General features: G+C 45.6%; 1 protein-coding gene across 3 annotated transcripts in view; it reads right to left on the bottom strand.

Moving 5' to 3' along the window:
* The window catches only part of RNFT2 (ring finger protein, transmembrane 2), a 48,701-nt gene that overhangs the window by 32,029 nt on the left and 128 nt on the right, over positions 1–16,544 (bottom strand). Inside the window, exons 2-6 of one of the 3 annotated variants that reach the window (XM_075012576.1) lie at positions 12,742–12,801; positions 9,934–10,170; positions 5,476–5,954; positions 3,897–3,973; positions 1,074–1,185 (exon numbers count right to left, since the gene is read on the bottom strand). In XM_075012576.1, the coding sequence (XP_074868677.1) occupies positions 1,074–1,185; positions 3,897–3,973; positions 5,476–5,954; positions 9,934–10,016 (751 nt within the window). In that variant the 5' untranslated portion in view covers positions 10,017–10,170; positions 12,742–12,801. Of the gene's footprint in view, positions 1–1,073; positions 1,186–3,896; positions 3,974–5,475; positions 5,955–9,933; positions 10,171–12,298; positions 12,431–12,741; positions 12,802–16,544 lie in introns of those variants that run through there. The other 2 variants (XM_075012577.1, XM_075012578.1) reach the window with 2 other exon arrangements.

Genomic DNA, 16,544 nt, shown 5'->3' on the forward strand with positions numbered 1-16,544 from the left:
TCTCTCCCCAGCCTCTGTGCTGCAACTTTCCCCAACACATCCCGTCACTCATTTTCTTCCAGTCATACTGGTTTGTACTGCAGCGCCTCTTCACTTCAAACACCCAGTCAGCATCCCAACTGAGAATCACATTAACAATAAAATAATTCAGAGATATAAAGGGTCAAATGAAATTCTTTCTCCTCCAAGCAGTAGTCAAATACACAGGTGTTTCTAACTACCATTAAAGAGAAATGTGGTTTAATAAAGCAAACTCAGACCGGTGCCATGGCTCGCAGTGTACAATAGTTCTACCATGCAGCATGCATTTTTTCCAGGGAAGAGATGGTTCTGTGACCACTGCCCAGTCACATTTAGAAATAGTAAGGCTACCCAACATGTAAGCTATTGCTGCACATCAGCTGCAAGACTATACAATACACAATACGTTTCAATGGTTTCTTGAAAATATAAAGTTCCTAGTTTCGACCAGTGGGACTCTCATAACTTTCCTTGGGAAATTATTCCATAGAGGAACAGATCTCATGGTCAGAACAATCTTCCTGGCATTTGGCCTAAATTTGTCTTTGCCTAATGTCACCTCATTTATCCCTGTTACACTCCTTTAGCTTAACCCCTAAAGCATCTCCCAGTTTCCTTTATCATCACAGTAAGAGAGGTTGACTCAAACGTAGTTGTTAACGCTGCTCAACTTTGGAGAAGTTAAGCACTGTATCAAAATTTGAAGATTGGCCCCTCCGTGTAACAGATCCAAACACTGCCTCAAATGCTGGGAACATTTAGATCAGGTTGCAGATCCAAAGGTTACTGCTTGTCATGGTGGAAAGGGAAAATGAATGTCAGTATTCTCATCTGGTTTCAGCACCAGGATTTTCTACATCTCAATTATACCATGACACACGATCCCAGCATCCATGGGCAAGACGTAGCACACACGTTTTGCTTTCAGTTACCATAGCAGAGATGGCAGTTTCCATAGAACTACACTTTCATCTCATAAAAGTGTGAGAGAAGGTGGGCTTGCTTTGCTCCACCCTGGCAACTACTACCAGCTTCCGCCAGGCAGGATTTACCATGTGCCCACCTGTTGTAGAGCTGCTGGGAGCTGAAAGTGTACAGCAGGTATAAGGTATTCCCCAGGAGGAAGGCCAGGACCCAGAAGACAACCAACACCGACCTCTTCTCCTGAGCAAAAACAAGAGGCAGACAAAACAGGTTCAAAAGCCTAAAGGGAGAATGCATAGTGTTGCACCAAGCCTTGCAATGCTGAAAAATGTGAGGCCAGCCCAGGGGACAGGCACACACTTCTAAGCATTCAGTAATTACTTATTTACACAGCAGGGAGATATAAAAATAGGCAGCAAGACACAGACATAAACAAGACCAGAAATCTGCTCTTGTGTACTTTGTCAAGCAGACTTACTGCACTGAAACCAAGGGAATTATACTGACAGACCCATGGAACCAAATTTTCGAGGGTGGGTGTCTCAACAGGATACGCAGATCCTGCAAGCTTATACTCAGCTTGATAAGAAGGAGCAAATATGCTGTACTACAGGTCTGAGCTTCCACAGGCAGGATCTGGGTGGCCTAATAAAGGGACACATTTGATAAATGGGCTATTACATCTAAACATGTAGCTTTAAAAATAGCTACTACATAGACTCTTCAAAACTATCACGATACACAGGCCATTCTCCACACAGTATGAACGAATACTGCTTGGATGCAGGAGGTTTTAGAGCATATGATTTATAATAAAAAAAAACCCCACAACCAACCCAATGAAATAACAACAGGAGCTTAAATTCTACATGCATGAAGATGGGAATGAGTTATAGCATACTGGGTCCTAAACTCAGCACTTGGGAAGGTCTGAAAGTTGCCTCTGCTGAGCTTTGGATCTGTGTAATTTTCAGAAGGAAAGTCCTTATTTGGGACGGAAAAGGAGGAGGTGTTTTTCTGGCAAGTCAAATTAGTAAAAAGTGGCTCTTTGAAGCTGTTCGCAGGAATGCCAGATTGAAGCACCAAGCAAATGAATAAACGGGCAGGGTAAGATTAACAGCCAGATGTGAAAGATAGAGATTACTACTACATAGTCATATAATTTATCCTGTCAGGCTGTGTTTTGTCATATTTATTTCACTACCGCGTATGCATAATTATGAATTTCTGCTACTCAAGTATCATCTATACGATAATGCAGCCCCAAACCTGCCCCGCACTGTAGTTGAGGTATCCCCATGGGACTATAAAACATGATGCCTCACGAGGCCAAGTGGCTTATTTAAAACGTAACCACAACAACAAGATGACAATGCTAAGTATATTAATAAGTAACGCCTCTATAGCATCGTTCATCTGAAAATTACCCCGCTCTCTGTAAGAGCTAGTGAATTAAGCCTCATTGCACCTGCTGCGAGGGGTATCATCACCACCACTTTTACATCTGGGGGAACTGGGGCACAGGGCTGCTGCTTGAAGTTGCACTGCAAGTTAGCGGCAGGCCCAGGAACAGAAAACAGTTCTGATTTTGGTTCCCTCAGGCAGGTGCTGGCCAGCCCCGGCAGATGGGCCAAGAGTGGCACACAAGGCAATTTTAACTGGCACGACATGGGAGCTCGGCCCTGTCCCTCCCCCTCAAACAGCACAGGAGGGGGCTGGGGCTGGGCCTGGAGCCTCCTTGGAGCCACTGCTGTGGCACAGGGCTGAGGCTGGACCCTTACTGTGGCGGCCCCTGCCACACAAACCCCCGCTGTGGGGCTAGGGCCAGAGCTCCCCAGGAGCCCCCCTCATGGCGCCCTGGAGCCCTGTGCAGAGCATAGTGGGAGCTGGAGCCCCCTTGCAGAGCCCTGCTGAATTGGCCACAGGTTGGTTTCTCTCCCTTTCCCCCGTGGGCTGGGAGTGGGTGTGTGCATTCTGGGGTGCAGAAGCAAGTTGGGGATGGGTTTTTGTGGCCTGGGTGGCAGGGAGGGTGCAGGGGCAGGCTAAGGGTGGGCGGCATGGGTGGGAGGGAGGGAGAATGCAGACATGGGCTGGGGTATGGGGATTTGGGGGGAAGGAAGGTGCAGCAGTGGGTGGGGTGCTCAGGAGTGGGCTGGAAGTGAGACGTGGGTGGGAAAGAAGGTGCTGCAACAGACTGAGGGGGGAGGTCTGGTCAGGAGGGAAGGTAGGAGCAGGGTGCGCTGGTTTGGGCAGGAGGAGGGGACAGAAGCAGGCTGGGTAAAGGGGGCACGCTTATCTCCCTGCATTGCTGTTGCTGGCCCCTCCCCTAGCCAGCGGTGGTCCCCTGCCTGGGACTGGCAGCAGCTCTGTGTTCCTGGCCACCAGAGCTCCCACTAGTGGCTGGCAATGGCTCCCTGCCCAGGGCCTGCAGCAGCTTTATGCCTCTGCCTGCAAAGGGACCCCTGCCCAGGGCTGCTGTCAGTTCCATTCCCAGCCTGTGGGGCTACCCACCAGACCGGCTGACACCACGGATGTTGCCAGACTAGAGAATCCAGGATAAGAGACATTCAACGATTTTTAGATACTTGGGAAAAAAAAAAAACAGCTGGATGGGGATTTAAAGACCGAAACAGTAAAGCTCTGCCTCTTTATTTGTTTATTAATGAAGCTGCTGTAGGTAGGACTATTAGTGACTTTAAAAAGTCTCACCAGCACTCGGACTGTCCATAGAGGTCAAAACGTTAAATTTCAGCACTTCACCTTTGCTGACCCCTGCTTTGTGCAAGAGGCTGTGTGGGGTGAGCAGAGAACAGAGTATTCATCTATGCAAAGGAATTTGTGCACACTCATTGTTTCATCCACAAAGTTCAGGACAAGATCTGGCATCAGCATTATATTGCATATTAAGAGCAATGGCCCCAGAACGCCACAGAGCACGATACGGTACTCACCTTCAAAGAGACCTGTTCTCGGAGCATTGAGTTCGCATATGCAAATGTGCTGGCCATTCCAAGGCACACAGCAATCCCTGCAAGGAAAGACACAGGTCAAAGTGCTCTTGTGTTGGGGAGGCCATATTCACATTATTCAATTATATTATACACAACATTTTAGGTTTAAAAACAGCATACAAACATACCCAACACTTGTGAATGCTGGATATAGTGGGCGATTTGAACAAAGAGGCCACTACGCTCTGGAGGGTGGGGTTCAGATCACAAGCCAACCTAATGTGAATGTGCCACAGTCATCTCCAGTGCGCCTTTGCCCAGAAGTACAAGTTAACCACGCAGTTTTATGCAGTACTGAACAAATGTCAGCCTCTGTTCACGAGAGGCTCAGGAACACAGTAGCAAAGGTACCGCAGGTCACGGGTGAGTGGCAATAACAAAGCTCGGGAGAGAGGGAAGACTGGATTAGCAGGTGGTTCTGCAGAGCAAGACTGAGAAGCGCTGGCAAAGCTACTTTGGCACCCAGAGCTGGGGGGCTTGCAGGCAAAGATTGATGTGCATGACCGGGGGAAAAGAGAGAAAGAGTGTGTGTGCACGTGCGTGTGTGTGTGTGTGTGCAAACATGAACATTATGGCTTTCTCTAGCTAGCAATAGCAGTGTCTTACTTCCATTAAGACAAAAAAAATCACCAGTCACACACTCCATTTCCCAATTAATGTTTAAAAGGAGGATTGTAGTCTAAGGCCAAGTCTACACCAGGGAACAAAGTCGATCCCAGATACGCAGTTGTAGCTACACCATTAGCGTAGCTAGAATCCAAGTATCAGGATCGACTTTGTTCCCTGGGGTAGATAGGGGCTCTTTGGGCTCACGCCAACGTCCCTTACTCCACGTGCTAGTGATAGCATGGAGTACCAGGGTCGACAGCTGAGCCCAGAGAGGTCGATTTTGCCACGTCTTCACAGAGGCTGGAGGATCGAATGTGCAGTAAGCATAGACATACCCTGAGATTTTAAAGCCATTAGGGAACTTGGAAGCCCAATTCCCATTTAAATTCAAGTAAACTGGGTATCTGAATCCTGTAGGCAGCTTTGAAAAATCTCAGCTGCGAAGTTTAACTGGTGATCCCACCTCCCATCCTTCCAGTAAAGGCCCATCCATATCCCTTCCGAGACTTTCAGTGCCACACCAGAGCTGACCAGCAAAGTCTGCTGTAAGCATTCCCATCCTGCATCTCCCCTGGAGAGGTCTGAGCAAGGATTCCTCCTGGTTTCTTAGCTCCTGGTGGAGAGGGGCAGAGAGACCAAGCAAGGGCCAGAACCAGAGTCTGCCACGGGGCAGTACGGGTTCAACCATGGGGCCCGCTCCATGGTAACAGCTGGGAATGGAACTAAAGGGGAAGAAGAGGCAGGCTGTCCAAAGATAGGTAGCTTTACCCAGACTGCCTAGGCACCCGATACCCACTGACTTTGCCACCTGTACGAGATGGACACAATGGTCATTGGCAGCAGGACTCAGGCACTGAGCTACCCTCTCTCAACCTCAGAAACACATGAAGATGGTGAGCTGGGTGCTTACCAAGCGTATGCTGAAAACACACTTTGGCCAGGAGTATCAGGATGAAAGGAAGCCCCTTCTGGAGCCAGCAAATCACAGCCTTCAACTCCGAGAGGGCAGGAGCTGGAGTCCCAGGCTGGTCCTCAGGACTGTCTTCTGCATGTCCATGCCGTTCTCCACTGGCTATGTGCAGCAGAGAGGACCCACGATGATGGCCATGGTGATAGTGATGCGGCTGCTGCCGGTGGTGGAATGGAGCTCCTTCTGTTCGACCGGCCCCTTCTTCCCTTGGGGCTGGCATCTGAATGAAGACATCCCCACCGCCCGCCGAGGAAGCCAGGACCAAACTTGACTGGAAGGGGGTAGGTGGGAGGGTACCAGATGGGATGCCTGCTAGCCCCGAGAAAAGCTGCTGGGGTGAGGGAGTTTCAGCCTTCAGACCCTCGAAAACGCCACCTTCGTCCAAGCTGGCCTCAGAACCGACTGTCTGGCTCCGGCTTCTGCAACGGGGAGAGAAGACACTGCCTAGCGGAAAACATCGAATTGTGTGCACCGGGAAAAGCAATCCCCTGATTCTGCACAGCACTGAGGCTGGAGTTGATTCACCTTGGCATGGCTGAAGTAGCCAGGCAATTCAATGGGAACGGGCAAGGTCCATTCCATTCCTCACGGACTTTTTAAAACCAGACTTGGAGGGATCCCCAAAAGAGCCCAGTTACTGGCCACCTGAAAACTCTGAGCAGTATCTCTAAAATGGTTTTGCAGGTAAACATCTTATACGTGCAGAACACCATGTGTGGGGGGTGTACAACTTTTGTAGCTATGCATCTGGGATGGCTATACTGTTGGGTCATCTCAAATAAACGACCTAGCAGCTTCAGCTGCCAGACTCTGCCCACAGCCGCTCTGGCACTGTCTGGAGGGAAAACCATAGACAACAACACGGGGTAAAAAGCAGCCGAAAAGGAGTTGACAACTACTTCCCTGTCACATGATCCAGGCAGGGACTGAAGAGAAGAAAGTGACTTCCTGCATTTGTTTCAGTGTTACACACGAGTCTTCCGTTTAACTGGTAAATTATGACTGAGGGCAAGGGTCTGAAATAGACTTGGACACAGCATTTGCTCCTTCCTCAGCCGGAGGAGACAGCCCACCAGCCTCCAGGGAGTCCCCAAAAAGAGGTTCAGGAATCTCATTATGTCATCCTAACGTTACACGCCACGGGAAAAGTCGTTGTGTGAGTCTGTGCTCAGCGGCATGGCACTGAACGCATGGCAGGTGTGACCCCTGTGGCACTGGGGGACAGGACAGACAATCCCAAAGCAAGTCCCTAGCTAGAAAATTGCTGAGTACACAGTAAACATGTATCTCACTGATAAACAGAGAGTAAATACAAAGACCAGCAATAGGTCAAACCCAAAATAGATGCTCAGTGCAGTGCCACAGCCTCTCCGGAGTCTAATCCCTGGAAACCTCCAACTTTAGAAACACTGATCACCAGCTGAGATTACACAGTGCCCACACCTTCCCGGAGCCCATCTCCCCCACGAGCCCTTAACACCCTCTAGGCCTCTTACTTAGCACACAACACTGCATTTCATCTCACTCTGGAGTCAGCTCCAACTCCCTCTGGGGCACTTCCCACTAAGCAAGCTCTAAACAAGGCTTTTCATAGCTATACTCCATCCCCAGAGTCTCCATCCAGGCACCCACAAGGAATCAAACCCACAAGATACTCTGCCTTTTTTCTGCAGTTCAAAATTAACCAGGCACGTCCTGGATGACACACAATGTGGAGAAACAGGGCTGGACACAACAGCGACAGCAGGAGCAGCTCTATACTTATGGCCAGAAACAAAACCACAGACACTGTATCACACCAGGAGCAGTGATATATGCCAATCAAACCCCCTAACATTGTTTGAAACAATGCTGCTAGGATACATGGCTATTCCTCCAGCAGGGAAAGGCTTCACTGGCCACAAAGCTTAAAAGCCGTACGGTGACGGTAAACATTAAGGCCGCATCTACACCAGCCAAGTTCCTCCTAAATATTTTTCAAAAGAAGGGTGTCCATTAGAAATATCCAGTGGAGGTCTACAAACATCAAGCGTTCTTTTGAAATTAAATCAAAAGTACGCGGCGCTCCTTTCAAAAGCGCTCCTCCAGTCCCGTTTCAGGAAGAGAGCCTTCTTTTCAAAGCTTATTTTAAAAAAAAGTGGGTGTAGATGCTCCACAGGCCCTTTGTTTCAAAAAAGCAGACCTCATGGCACCTGATTTTCGATCCCTGACCCTTTCTTTCAGAAGAGCGGGGGTTGTGTGGACACTCTCTTTCGATCCTCATTTTTGTGTGTGGGCGTGCTCTTCTGAAAGACTTTCTTTCAAAAGATCGCTGTGGTGTAGATGTAGCCTATGTGTGAAATCTTGGCTGGGCTGAAGCCAGTCAGAGCTTTGCCACTGACTGCATGGAGGCCAGTGTTTCGTCCTATTTTATATATATATATATATGTTTAAAAAATAACCCTTGCCCACGTTAGAGATGATACTTATTGTATTAAAAATGGAAGTGTTTTTCAAGTCCAATACACTTCACATTGCTTACTTTTCGCACCCTGAATTTGTTCCACACCTTTCATCCCAACCAGCATTCGCTCTATTTGTTTATGTCTGTGTTCGGAATGACTTCTGTTATTAGGTGCACCAACATGGGGACGATGTATCTCATAACAAAAGTCATTCCTCACATGGACAGTGAGTGGCAGGAGTGGGGCCAAGGGATTGAGGTGTGGGAGGGGGCATAGGGCTGGGCAGAAGGCTGGAGTGTAGGCAGGTGAAGGCTCTGGCTTAAGGTGCAGGCACTGGAGTAGAGCCAGGAATCAGAAGTTTGGAGCACAGGATTGAAGCAGAGGGTTGGGGGTGGGCTCTGGCTGGAGGTTGGGCTCTGGGGTGAGGCTAGGAATGAAGGGTTTGGGGTGGACTTCTCCAGCCCTCTCTACAATCCTGGTGGCTCAAAAGCAGGTATGGTTGGGGGAGGGGCAGCTGTCCCACAGCAGGGGCAGGTCCAAGCTGGGCTACACGGGGACCAGGGAAGGGGTAACAGTCGCCCTGGTGGCTCTTGGGCTTGGGAGAGACGCTTCTCCCCGCTGCAGCCCTAAGCCCATTTACAGGGCTTAATCGCCAGTTGTGTGGCAGTGCAGCTTAGAGGGAACTTAGACCCTAATCAATCTCAAAGCACTTTACAGTTTGTTTGTTTTTTTCCCCTGTCTGGGACAAGCCTTGCCTCAGTTCAGAAGGTCCATGCTATAGCCTATGAACCATTCAGTTCCCAAAACACCCACTCCAGTGCTCAGTCCACACCAGACAACATGCCAGGTAGCATCATGGGAAGCGTGAGGGGTGACAAAACTAGAGGCTGGGCAACATGAAAATAATTTCATAGAATTACACGCCCTGTCTCTTTTGCACTAACGTTTACCGGTTATATTCATGTCTGAATTTGACCAGGAGACCCGATTTTACCTGCTCTTGTAAACTCCGATGGGATGCTCAATGACTACAAGCAGTCAGAAACTTTTGCTTCACATTTCACTTGACATTTCCCTCAACACCACAAGAAACTGAGACCGGTTAGTTTCAGTTTTGTTTCTGAACAATTTCATTCTCCTATTCTCACAAACTAACCGTATGAAAAAATTAACATTAAAAACCACCACCACAAATCTGTATTCACTGAAGTTAGAAAAAAATTTAAAATTCACTTCCAGGTCTTTAGCACCTAGGATCCCCATAGGAGAGCTTCAGGCTACTGTTCTATGAATTTAGGAGTTCCACAAAAGTAGAGCCTCGGTATAATTTGGAAGGACATAATTATGGCTTATCTGAAGTTTGGCTCTCAGGAGTTTAAGTTAGGCTGAACGTGAAAAATATTTAATGTACAGTACAAGCTCTAGTATCAGCAGCCTCAGGGAGATGGGGCTGCTAGATAATTAAATGTGCCGGATAATCAAATGCCCCAGTCGGGTAACCAGCCCCATGGCAGCAAGCCCTGGCTGGTCAGCCAGCCCTGGCCAGTAACAAGCCCCTCAGCATCCGGTCCTGCCAGTTAACACAATGTGCTGATTGTCCGGGTGCCGGATAACTGAGCTTTTACGGTATACATAAAAAAGTAAATGTTGGGCTTAAATTATGACGAGAGTCTCTCTTTAATAAACAAACTGGAAGAACCATGGTGAAGTATTTGCCACAGTAGATTGGCCCATTGGATCATCAGATCTGATATTCTATATCAGGTAACTAGAAATAAGTTCATTATCCATGGAGCATCAGCTGCCTCCTAATGCATGCAGCATATGTGGCGATGTAATATGTCATGTAATATGTAATATGTCTAAAGAAGTATGAGATTCACCAAAATAATCAATCAGAATATTGCCTTCTGGAGAGGAACATGGAAGAAACATGCGAGGAAAGAAGTCTTACCTTTCAGGAGGAAGGCTGTCAGTGTTGCTGCTATGCCGCCTCTGCATTTTCCTTAACACCTTGAAACACAGCACACTTAACATTAACGTTGCAGATCAGCAATCCCCAGGGGGACTAGGAACAAAGGCCAAGAGGGTTGGAGAGTTGTGGTACCCATTCACCGAGGAACATGGTTAGCAAAAAAATCACTTGCTTCTCTGAACGGTGGCTCAGGAATGTCTCAGGTTTTTTAGCACACTAGAAAAAACAAACACACACAAAACAAAACCAAACAAATCTCTTGAAGAGGCAGGAACAAGCCAGATCACCTTCTTTAGTGCCGGGAACAAAGTTGAAAGTCACATGGACTTTCGAGCAACGAAGGATCCTGTAGCACCTTACAGACTAACAGAAAAGTTTTGAGCATGAGCTTTCGTGAGCACAGACCCACGATACATGGACTTTAGAATCCTCCAATGAAGTGATATGAGGGGGGACTTCAAAACCAACAGTAACCGGAAATGCAACATACGAAGTGACTGTTCATTCTCTAGGAGTAATGTCCTTTCCTTCTCCTCTTCTCTAAGAGTTTGCAGAGTAATGTAAAGAACAAAAGGGCAGGGGGGAGGGTGGTAACATTTTTTGAAAAATGCAGTCAAATCTGGCCTAAACATTTTTATTTCTTGCCACGTAGTACTCTCCGAGTAAATCACATTATTCCCATTTTCACACCCCTCAATGACTCAAATTTTAGCACTGAAAGAGACACTTTAGACACAGCCTAGTTGAGAGTTAAGAAACCAACTGGGAAGTTAAAAGAGCAGGAAATCTTTTTTTCTGCGTCCAATCTCAGAACAGGAAGGAGTACAGCAGAAAGGGACCTAGGGATTCTAGTAGATCACAAGTTAAATATGAGTCAACAGTGTGATGCTGTTGCAAAAAAAGCAAACATGATTCTGGGATGCATTAGCAGGTGTGTTGTGAACAAGACACGAGAAATCATTCTACCGCTCTACTCTGCGCTGGTTAGACCTCAGCTGGAATATTGTGTCCAGTTCTGGGCACCCCAATTCAAGAAAGATGTGGAGAAATTAGAGAAGGTCCAGAGAAGAGCAACTAGAATGATAAAAGGTCTGGAGAACATGACTTATGAAGAAAGGCTGAAAGAATTGGGCTTGTTTAGCTTGGAAAAAAGAAGATTGAGGGGGGACATGATAGCGGTTTTCAGATATCTTAAAGGGTGTCATAAGGAGGAGGGAGAAAACTTGTTCTTTTTGGCCTCTGAGGAGAGAACAAGAGGCAATGGACTTAAACTGCAGCAAGGGAAGTTTAGGTTGGACATTAGGAAAAAGTTCCTAACTGTCAGGGTGGTCAAGTACTGGAATAAGTTGCCAAGGGAGGTTGTGGAATCTCCCTCGCTGGAGATATTTAAGAACAGATTAGATAGATGTCTATCAGGGATGGTGTAGATAGTGGTCGGTCCTGCCGTCGGGGCAGGGGACTGGACTCGATGGCCTCTCGAGGCCCCTTCCAGTCCTAGTGTTCTATGATTCTATGATTCTATGAAAAATTAGGTGAGAGAGGCACAGACTGAGCTCTACTATTCTACAATTCTGAAGGACAGGATGACCAGAAAAACAAGAACTTCAGGTAACTAACTATATACAAAACTTTCTTTGCTTAATAAATCAGTCGCCTTTAAATGCAAACCATTTTTGATGAGCTTCTTAATACACTTTTTCTTATGTATCCAGCACATTTATTTAATTAATAAAAATAGTATTTTAATAATTAGTATATTTACTACAAACATTAAAAGTGTTCATTTTAACTGAATTTACATCCAAACAGAGCTGATACAAACCAAAAGTAAAAAGGAATGATAATCTAGTATATAAGACACGTCATTTGGTATTTTCCAACCTAATCAAAAAATGTAAAACTTAAGAACCTAAATAAATGTAAATTAACTAAAACAAATGTAAACAGACATTGTGATCCCTCCAGATCAGTGTTTCTCAACCTTTTTTATAAAGTATCCCCTTTTAAAAAAAAAAAAAGAAGAAGTATCTCCAGACTTCTCTCACGTACACCTAAGGTTACATGTACCACCGGTTGAGACACATAAGGTATGGTCATATGGTAATCTGACATACAGTCATATGGTAATCTGAGGTCTTGAAACAATGCCATTAAACCTTTCCAGATTACTGCACCCTTTGTAGGTGTCAGATTTGTTTTGCATACCACCAAGTTACACCTCCCTTAAAAACTACTCATTCACAAAAACACATAAAAATATCTAAGAAGTCTTCTGCTGAAAACTTGTTGACTTTCTACCACACTATTATCAAATAAACAAATTGGAATAGAATATTGTACTTACATTTCAGCATAAGGCATCTGAAGAAGGAGAAATACATCCTTGTCTGAATGAACCTTTAGAGTGTACTGACTTTACTAGTGTTTTTATGTAGCCTGTTGTAAAACTAGGCAAATATCTAGATGAGATGATATACCCCTGGAAGACCTCAGTGTACCGCAAGGGTACACGTACCCTGGTTGAGAAATACTGCTCCAGACTAGCAATAAGAAGCACCAAATACAGTGTAAAGGCTAGTAAACCTCAAATCAACATGTTTCAATGGGAACCAAACAAAGAGAACAAAACTTCTCTTTATAAAAAATAAGTAGAAAGTACAAATGCAAAGCATGAATAAAATCTGTGATTTAAATCACACTTTCCCAGTTGCTGATTTAAATAACAATTAAAATCAGTTATTTTAACATCACTCTGATTTAACTCAGTCCATTCTGGTCAACGCATACCTTAATTCTCCCTCAAATATCCTAAACTTGTTTGAAGTGGAGTCTATAATTCATGGGCAGCTATGGAAGAAAAGAAAAAAGATTTAATGTAGAAATTGTTCAGCTCATTTTGCTTATATTGCCACATTCCTCATCCTTCATTCTTTATTCCTAAGGATAGAGATGGAAACAAAATAAACAACTCTTTAGCAGAGAAGCAAAAGGCCATGAAAATTGTATCAAATACAAACTTAATCCATTATATTAAAAAATCTCGCTCCTGCAACATGGTCTGCATGTGAGAGACTGATGAACATAAAGGGAGGCCAAAGGGGCTAGGTGCAGGCAAAGGAATTCACCTATGCATTGTAAAATGCTGAAGCAGGTTCAGAATAAATATTTTACACAGCACCATTCCTTGTAAAGTGTTTCACAAGATTATATACACATAAAGGTACACATACCCCTCCCCGCCACCCACACTCTAACATTAAGGTTTAGGTTGGACATTAGGAAAAATTTCCTAATTGTCAGAGTGGTTAAACACTGGACTAAACTACCTAGGGAGGTTGTGGAATCTCCATCACTGGAAATACTTGAGAGCAGGTTAGCTAGACACCTGTTGGGGATGGTCTAGAGGGTGTTTGGTCCTGCCATTAGGGCAAGGACCTGGACTCAATGACCTCTCGAGGCCCTTCCCAGTTCTAGTGTTCTATAATTCTATGATATACAGCCAGATCAGAGGCATAGCTAGGTGACAAACCAATGAGGAGAGAAGGGATTTTTTGGCTAGAACACACAAGCAGATGCCTGTAAAATTAAAGAGCACCACAGGGGTTTAAAATCTACAAAAACCACAGAAGACCTTGGTTTGTAAAAGCCTGACCCCAAAGACTACGGTCCATTACATGCATCTGTCCTATACTTCAGAAGGCTGAAGGGCTGGATTAGAGCCAGCAGGAAGGATGGTGTCTCAGCATTTCAAACTACCATTTGGTCTGACATTCCCGTATTTTCTACTAAGAGAAGGAGCTGGACAGACACAAATTGTATGTGAAGATGGCTGAAACTATATTGCACAGGGTGTACATAGATGGGCTGATGGACCCATGAGCTCTAAGAACGTTTAGGATGCCAGATGAGAGAGGTTCAACCTTGGGACCTGACCAGTGCCGGATGAGAGAATTTGCCAGACTATGGGAGGTCAATATTGTCCGTCAGAATTACCAACACATCCACTGCTTACTGGGCTCCCAGAAGACATTTAGGGGTAAATTACAGCTAAATACCAGCACAAAATACTGAGAACCAGGACTGGTAGCTGTAAAGAAGCTTTATGGGACTGTAGGAAACTTGGCCACAGCCAGGGTGATTGGTCATCCAGCTAACTAAAATCGTGCCGGATTATGGATGTTGCCGGACGAGAGAGTTCCCGAAAAGAGAAAGTCAGCCTTCTAGTTTTATGAGATATGTATGTATGTATCTCTCCATATTAACCCGCAAGTCCATTCAAGAGCTCTGGTGACACACTAAGCCATAAGCACTGTTCTGATTACAAACATTTTCTCTAAAACTCACAGCAGTCCTTTTGTTTATACATTTTAGAATCCAAGGGCATGTTTTAAAGTCCAGAGTACATGACAAAAGACATTCCCCTCTGAACCTCACTCCCCATAAACAAAATTGAAGCTGCAATTTTCACAGTGCATTCATGGTGACAATACTTAGCCTTTTAACAACAATTTGTTTTTTCTCACCCCAGTGTGTAATTTTTAACCCACTCTCACAACACCCTGCAAGCTGCATATACAATATATTCACCGTTTTATAAATAGAGTGATACAGAGTGAGGTTAAGGGACCTGTTGCCTGAGGCCTCAGTCTGACACATGCAAGCAAGCTCCTGTGTGCATGCACAGCCACAGGGCTCCATGTTATAGCAGAAATCCGCCCATGCAGATCAGATGGCAGAAAGAGGGCAGAAGTCAGTCTAAGGACTCAGGACTCTCCCCCAGCCCTTAGCTCAGTCTATCAAGACTCCAGTAGCCCACGCTGTAGGATATCTATCCCTCAATTTGTCTTTTCAAATGTGTTTTCCTTATCAAAGCCAAGCCTGGTCCTTTGCAGAGGGACTTCGTTTTAGGCCTCAATCACACTAGATGCAGTAAAGAGAACACCAAAACAGCCTAGATCAGGGGTCAGCAACCAAAAACAGCAAGAGCCAGTTTTCCAATTTGGTAAAAACCTCAATAATTCAAGAGCTGCAATGCATGTCAGTATGAGACGATCCTTAAAAAATAACATCAAACCATACTTTTCGTAACGCCTATTTTAAGAACAGCACACACACAATGATTTATAATGTGATACATGTTTACTGCAGGACTTTCCCAAACCTTTTACATATTCTATTTCCTCACACTTTATGTGTGAGCTTGTACCATGATCTTCCTGACTTTCACTCCCAAACCTTCTCTCTTTCTGGAGGACGCTAGGGGCAGTTATCCAATGTTTCGAGACCACATATTGTTTACTATTTAGATAGGAGTTTTTTATTTTGGGGCTTTTAGACATTCACCATTTATCAAAATAATCAGGAGGGTTTTGTTTTTTTTTAAACTGCAATTATAGTGTTGGGAGCCACAAAGAAGTCCTTAAAGAGCCACTGTTTGCAGACCCCGGCCTAGAACCAGTACGACACCAGGTCTCTGGCACAGTATACAGTACAAACCTAGGGCCAGATACCATTGGAGATGTCATTTCAAAAGGTACCTAACTTAACACTGAATGATTGAGCTGTGTGAGTTCCACACCTTGTGACACACCATAATTTTGCACCCACTATGGCTTATGTACACAAGTATTTATATCAGGAATAAGCTAATCAGGCTACGTATATCTTGCCAAGAGAGGAATCTGGATAGCATAGTATGTATCATAGGCAAAGAGTACCAGAGTGCCATATTAATTAGGTGTAAGAACAGAAGGCTCTATTGGGTCAGACTTGGAAAAAATGTTTTTATTGCTTGTATTTCAGCACTACCCAGAAGCCCTAGGCAAGGGCTAGGTCCCCATCGTGCTAGGCGCTGTACACATACAGACTAAAAGGCCATACTATGATGCCAACATTCTTGTCTGTTTATGACACCCACAGGGAAGGCCGGCCGGTCGGTCAGTCACCAAAGCAGGGTAAGGCTGCAGAGGGTTTGATTTAGTCTGAAACACAGACTGTTTTCTCTGGCTCGGATCAAACTTCACCAGATATTGGGGGAGACTGGAAAAAAGGATGTACCGGGAATGCGGGGAGGGTGAGAAGACACTGCCTCTTTCTTCGAACACAACAGCGCCAGACACACACACGCACACACTCTCACGCACACCTCTCATATGGGCAGACACACCCATTTGTGCTCACTCTCTGTCGGTCTGTCTGTCACACCCCTCATCTGCTCGCTCTCACACACACACACCCCTAATATGGTAGCATACACACCCATCTGTGCTTTCTCTCTCTGTCTGTCACACCCCCATCTTCTCTCTCTCTCTCTCTCTCTCTCACACCCCCCCCTCATCTCATCTGGTCTATCTGTCTGTCTGTCTGTCTCTCTCTCACACACACACACACACACACACACACCCATCTCATCTGGTCGGTCTGTCTGTCTCTCTCTCTCTCTCACACACACACACCCATCTCATCTGGTCTGTCTGTCTGTCTGTCTGTCTCTCTCTCTCTCTCTCTCTCTCTCTCTCTCTCTCTCTCTCACACACACACACACACACACACACACACACACAGAGCCCTTTTCCAAAAGCGGCGCGGCG

The sequence above is a fragment of the Carettochelys insculpta genome, chromosome 18 (assembly GCF_033958435.1).
Source record: "Carettochelys insculpta isolate YL-2023 chromosome 18, ASM3395843v1, whole genome shotgun sequence".
Lineage (NCBI taxonomy): Eukaryota > Metazoa > Chordata > Testudines > Carettochelyidae > Carettochelys > Carettochelys insculpta.